Below are 6,166 nucleotides of genomic sequence, written 5' to 3' on the forward strand. Positions count from 1 at the left end.
ATGCCGTGAGTTTCAAACCACTCCTTTGCCGCTTTTGACACGTGAATTCGCCCGTTATCTTGCTGAAATATCATATCAGGCGTGTAGGTTTTAACAAATTCCTTTTCGAGCGCTTCAAGTTATGGATTTGTGGCGTAACCGCCCTTTTTATTCTTAGAGTAGTCCCGATTAAGCACCACTAGCTTTGTACGGCCACCTAGCCATATTCCTGCCCATACCATTGGGAAGTATCCTTCACATGTGGCTTGATCAGGACTAAATCACGCCTATATGTTTCTCCTTCAAGTCGAGTAACATATTTAGCGTTTATATTAGGTGTCCATTGAACGCTACATTCATCTGAAAAGATAATGTTTCCAAGTTGCCATTCTAGGTTCTGCGATTGCTATTTCTGACAAAAACGTCTCCGAATTCGTGCTACCCTCTCTGAAATAAGTATACAGCGCCTCACACGGAACCGTTTTAGATTAAAACTGCGTAGAATCCGGCGAATATTTGACTTAGAGGGTGTCCTGGTATCTGGGCAGTAAGCTCTTTATAGCTTAGCCAGGGATATCTTTGGGTGAAAATTTTGACGTATCGGGGAAACTGGCGGTCCAAATTGGCGAGGGGCGCCTGATCCAGGTAGTGTTTTAACGGTTTGGTGTTGTTTGAAGCGTTCAAGTGTTTTACATATCGTGCGGCGATGAACGCCAAAATCGGCAGCGATCTTCGTGGCTGAATTGCCTAATTCAGAAGCGTATATAATAGCTGAACATGCTTCAGGTGAGAGTTCTGCCCCTCGTCCACGGCTTCCACTGATTTCTTTGCCGAAACCACGCATTTTGTATGTGTAGGAGAAGCTGAAAAGAGAAGGTTGGGAATGGACGCCGAAAATACGCGCTAAGATCACTAGTGTGTGCCCAAACTTCTGGCACGTGTCTGTAGATCTTGCTCTTTCCGTACAGTACTAGCTATGATGCTCTATAACTAGATGGAGTATAGAAAAAGTGGAGCCGTGGGTAGGAATTCCCATGTCATGGTCCCTGCGGCAGCACAGCCAACTGAGGGACTGCGATATACTGATGTACCATCATGAGCCAATCATTTCTAGGGGTTACGCATTAACCCCTAAAGTCACGTACAAACCAGACAAAGACAAAGATCCTATGAGTGTGATCACGTGGCATCGTATTACAACGATAGGGTGGGAACCTATCCTACGTTAGGACGGAAATACCATCAGCACGATAGGAAGGACTAGATATATAAGAATACTCATCAACGCATATATATCTAGTTTTTTGCGATCAATTATATACTACTACTTAGATCTACTATTAATTCTATCTTCACTGTTCAATATAAGCTAAATATCCCATAGGTAGTCTGCGCCATAACCCGCAAATGGGTCGGTGAACCCGACCCATAACCCGCACCCATGGACCTGATGGGTTGGTCGACCCAACCCGCAACCCAACCCATAGCCCGTGTTGATTGATAAGTGATGCTTCGGTGTTCATATTATTGAGGGGAGTTGATTGTGTGTAAGATACAAGTATGCTGGTAGACAGGTATACATGTATGCACATGATCCCAGCCCCCATGATTATCTCAGTAACCGGGATATTCAACAAACCCATTGCGGGTTGGTGAAGCCTACCCATTTCCCTACCCATAGGTGAGATGGGTTGGGTTCGGGTGCGGGTTGGTGCGGGTTATGGCGCACCCTACCCATAAGTAGGGGAGCTCTCCAGACTGACCTACCTGGCGCACCCGATTAGCACATCCGTGAAAGCACTCCAAAGGCCCCAGCCCGTGTAAGGCTTTGCATCAGCGATGGTACGGTTGCGGAGCCGCTTGGAGGCCCGCATACTAGCAAAGTATCACCGAGGAAACCGCGTTTCACCGCGCCCAGTCAGCAGCGCGTAACAATAATGTCTTTCAATTGTTCGGTTGAACTCCTGCAAGATGTTGGGCTTTGGCTTGCGTGCGGGCTTCTGGTGACGGAAGTTCGTTGAACTTTTTGAAGATTTGAGAATCTCCCGCGTTGAAACTGGGGATTTTTGGTATCATGAAAAGCGCCAATAACAAGCGCCCTTGTTTGATGAGCGCTGTGCCTTTCAAATCGCGTGGCGGCATGTTGATGTTAGAGAAGTCTCGGGGATAAAAAAGCTTGCTCAAAGTCAAGTGGCTGCTGAGTCGGCACCTGATGTTGTTCATTCAAAACAATCACGCATCACGACGGAACAGCGGGTATTGAGGATGTAGAGGGAGAGGTTTTGCGTTATAGTTTGCAGAGTTTGCAACAGATAGATCAGTTCTGCTTGTTCTGTCCTACAGCGGAACGGCTGGCACGGCTATCGTAGCCCAAATTGGATACATCAGTAGGCCAGCCGGGCCTTCGTGACAGCAAAAGCGATGTCATCAAAAGCCCTACATTGGAGAAGAGAGGGTTCGAGATCATGAGTACTTGAGATTAACAAACCAATGGACGTTCAAATGCCGATGGACTTACAACAGAATTTCAATCCCGCAGTCATGACAGCCGAGAGCTGGATTCACACAAACGCCCCAAAAGAATGGGAAGGAATGGTAAAGCACGCACCGGGATTTTATTTTAGTAACGGAGCGGCCGGCCATACTTTAAAGGAATACGATTTGTGGGTCGTGAAACCCTCACAACCTGTATTTGATTTAAAATATCCATTTCATGAAAAGAAAGTGGTATAGTGGCTCTTACTCGGGGTCCAAAAATCCCCATATCTTCATCTTAAGGCGGCAACCATTGCCACTTGACACTATAAATGTGAGCACCTGCTTTCCTCGCAAAGTGGTGCGTTGAAAGACGTGTCTGTTATCTCAATGGCCGCAAAAGTTTGTAGCAATATCGCAATGGTAAAACCAGATGCCAGCAACGCAAATTCCTGTCCTAAACATATTCTTGGTCCCCCATTGAATGGCAAATAACTTCACTCAACCTTTTTTAGGGCATCATTTTCCCAGCGCTCGGGGTGAAAACTGATCAGATTCCGGCCCATGAATGCATTTTCGGCGATGCATCGCGTAGACGTAGTATACTAATGCTTCGCCCTTGTGGACGAGAACTGGAGCTGTCCTATTGGGACCAACACTAACGGGGAAAGTCGTTGTTTTCACTGCCGCTCGTGAGTTTACTGGCACGGGTGTGTATAGTAGAAGAACTGTTCATAGGCATTAGTTATGGTCATATTATTCGAGTTAAAGCGAGATCAAATTCCTAATGCCTTATTTCAAAATGAACGACAGATACGGTAGTCTTAATTCGACTTATTGTGGGTATTAGTCTCTCACTACTCACACCAACCGCATCTATGATCTCGCAACAGAGTTTGAAAAGGACTCGAGGGTGTTGCGCAAGAAGATGTCTGGGTTTTGTCGAAAGACAATCTTAGGGCATACTTGCGAAAAATTGGTCCACTTACAACGTCCATGTGAGGCAGCATGCTGTTGTATCTCAACTAGCCAATAAGATATTAAGACACTGGTAAATCAGTACCTTCGGATCCCTGCTTCCCCTGACGAGTGCATCGAAGAAGACATATGATTCCGTCTTTGAGTCAATATTTTTAGCCTGACAGTTTGTAGCCTTCTTCACATCGCAGTCAAGAAAGTCATGACAGACTTTGCACGCTTTCCGAAAACTGCTCCCCCTAGCGGCCAGTAGAAATCACCAAGAACGACCTCATTGGGCAAGATAGCCCTGACCAAGATTAAAGGCCTCTGCAAATTCGAGATTCAGCATCAATTTCGCGATCAACGGCCTGGCTTCTCTTTGGTGTAGCCGGGGCATCCTGAGGCTCCCAAGGCTCAGTCATCATACCGCCATTCACCATTACAGGCTTAGGCAAGCTGTCCAGAGTGATTTGGCTCGTGCCTGCTATGCCTTCAGACTTTAGAGCAAATGCTGTCTAACTAGTAAGAAGAGGGTAGTTTCAAAAGTGAGCGGAAGAATAAGGGCTGTAAGTCAACTTCCTCATCTTCTGGAATGCATAGAATGAGATTGTTCAAAACACCCATTATTTGTAAAGAGTTATTAAGCTGGTTGGTCATGAATTGTGGTCGTAGAAGTTCCCGCGAGTGGCGCCACTGTTTGCCGTCTTGAGTGAATATACCACTTCCCATCAAGGGAGCGAAAGTAGGGGGTCGCAATCCAAGTCCAAAATCTTAAGAGTTTGTTACTGGTTAGTGAGGAGCTGTCCTGGCGATGACAACCGGTGAATTGTGCCGATGGAACGGCCTCTATATTTTCGGGCTCAATTGTGTCGATTCCCCGTGCGAAAAGGGGATTCTGCTCAAAAATGTTTCCCGGTTTATCCACTACATCGAGGAAAAATAGGAGTATTCGCTGCTCGCGCTCGTAGTGAAAAGTTTCAGAAGCAGATCGAGTCCCAATGGCCAGTTTGAGTTCCATTTTTGCGGTGACTGACAGCTTTTCAAGGCGGCAAGTTTTCTGTCGACCTGCCAGTCAAGTTAGAATTTACATCAAATCGCTTCTGACTTAGGTGATATGAATAACCTATAAGAGGTATTCATCTCCCTGGCAGCAAACATACTTGTAATTCAGGTCAGCGAGCGAAAATCTTATACGTGAATATCGAAATCAATAATCCAATGAGAAAATGCACGGCAAGGGGCAGAGTCTCTACTATTTTGCTTACTTGAGAAATTTTCTCCGATGCGATTCAGAACGCAGATGTTGGGCTGTTGGTCAGGCTCGGGATATAACGAAAATAAAGGTGGAAGGGGAGAAGGAGGCCGGCGACAACAACCCCTTAGTGGTTAGTGTTTGAACATGTGACCAATGCAGGAAACTGCAGGTATCACGCATTGAAAATAGGCGATGCAGTCGATAAGTGATTTCGAAAAGGTCCCCGCCGACTAAGGGGCCTCAAACACCTGGCCAACTGAAATTGATCCGCTCTGGTGTTTGAGCCACGTCACTTGGCGGTATATATTGTAGTGCAGTGCAGCATTGTGTTTCCGCAATCAAGTAGCATCTCCAGCGTCGACTTTCTGCACTTCCGCTTTCACATACTCCAGAGAAAACTTCTGTTAGCAATATGATGATGATTATGATGATGAATTCATTTGCCCGATGTAGCTTGCTCTAAATATATGCTGCTATGCGGGAGTGCTGTCAGGCCTGCCGACAGCTTGAAGGTGGTCGCCAGCCCACTGAACGATTGTTTCCATGGGTTGCAACGCAAGCCCCTGATTGGTCGCCCGAGAATACATGCAAACATGACAAAATAGACAAAATAAACAAAAGAAATCCAAAACGAACGTCGCTTCCCCTCTACCCACTCTCCTTTCCACAATCAGACTTCATTCTCTGATCTACTTCATCCTCCACCCCCTTCATCTGCGCAGCCCTCTGGGCCGTCGGCTGCCACTCCTGCGCTCGTTTGCATCAAGGGAGTACAGTGGACCTGGCACTACACTCCTAACGGGCACCATCCTTCTCCTTCCATCACACTGTCCTGAGAGGTCATCCTTTTTCGTCGCCTTTTTCCGTGCCGAGAGCCAATCGGTCGACTGCTTGAAACCGATTTAAAAGACCTGTCCGGACCATGAATTCGGCCACAATTATGCGAGCCTCTGGCCGCGTCAGGAGCTCGTCGCGTCGAAGAGCAACTCCGCGGTCGGACAGAGCGTTTCTCATCCAGTTGCGCTCGTCTTGGAGTAGCGGGCATTCAAGCAAGATATGATTGACCGTCTGGTTCCCCAGATCGCAACCACATCTCGCTGACTCGCGCCGATTGATGCGAGTTAAGTAGGCAGCAACGCCAATTCATCCAGTACGAAGCTGCATCAGAATGGACGCTGTCGCTTTCCGCAGGTCGGACCAGTATTCCAGGGTCTTCTTTGTTGGTCGTTCGACTAAGCGTTTCGCCGGTCGACCTGTTCTCTCTGTAGACCATGACCTTTCCCACTCGATTTTTGCCTCGCGGCGAATGCGGCTTTTAGCTGCGGCTGCAAGGCGAATATAACGATTGTTTGGGTTTTGTGGTCCTTCTGGTTCCTGGGCCGCCTCCTTTGCGTGTCGGTCGACACGTTCATTGCCGGCCACTCCTTGATGAGCAGGTATCCACCTGAGGTGGATTTGACGGCCATTGGCTGCGTGTTGCCTTACCAGGTGGAGGCA

General features: G+C 47.4%; 3 protein-coding genes across 3 annotated transcripts; all 3 read right to left on the bottom strand.

Annotated features, from left to right (window-relative positions):
• Positions 1–2,973: 2,973 nt before the first annotated feature.
• On the bottom strand, positions 2,974–3,464 carry N7532_002442 (uncharacterized protein; the record flags this gene model as incomplete). The annotated part of the gene is made up of 2 exons (XM_056614936.1): positions 2,974–3,182; positions 3,320–3,464. The coding sequence occupies 2 exons, from the start codon at positions 3,462–3,464 to the stop codon at positions 2,974–2,976; spliced, it is 354 nt and encodes a 117-aa protein (XP_056477908.1).
• Positions 3,465–3,612: 148 nt separating this feature from the next.
• On the bottom strand, positions 3,613–3,854 carry N7532_002443 (uncharacterized protein; the record flags this gene model as incomplete). Its single annotated transcript, XM_056614937.1, has 2 exons — positions 3,613–3,741; positions 3,780–3,854. 2 exons carry the CDS (start codon positions 3,852–3,854, stop codon positions 3,613–3,615), a joined length of 204 nt encoding a protein of 67 aa, XP_056477909.1.
• A 79-nt stretch (positions 3,855–3,933) lies between these two features.
• Positions 3,934–4,432, bottom strand: N7532_002444 (uncharacterized protein; the record flags this gene model as incomplete). Its single annotated transcript, XM_056614938.1, is given in 2 exon segments — positions 3,934–4,184; positions 4,201–4,432. 2 exon segments carry the CDS (start codon positions 4,430–4,432, stop codon positions 3,934–3,936), a joined length of 483 nt encoding a protein of 160 aa, XP_056477910.1.
• Between the last annotated feature and the right edge of the window lie 1,734 nt (positions 4,433–6,166).

Source organism: Penicillium argentinense (genome assembly GCF_028826775.1).
Source record: "Penicillium argentinense strain IBT 30761 chromosome Unknown utg000003l_segment0_segment0, whole genome shotgun sequence".
NCBI classification, from domain to species: Eukaryota; Fungi; Ascomycota; class Eurotiomycetes; order Eurotiales; family Aspergillaceae; genus Penicillium; species Penicillium argentinense.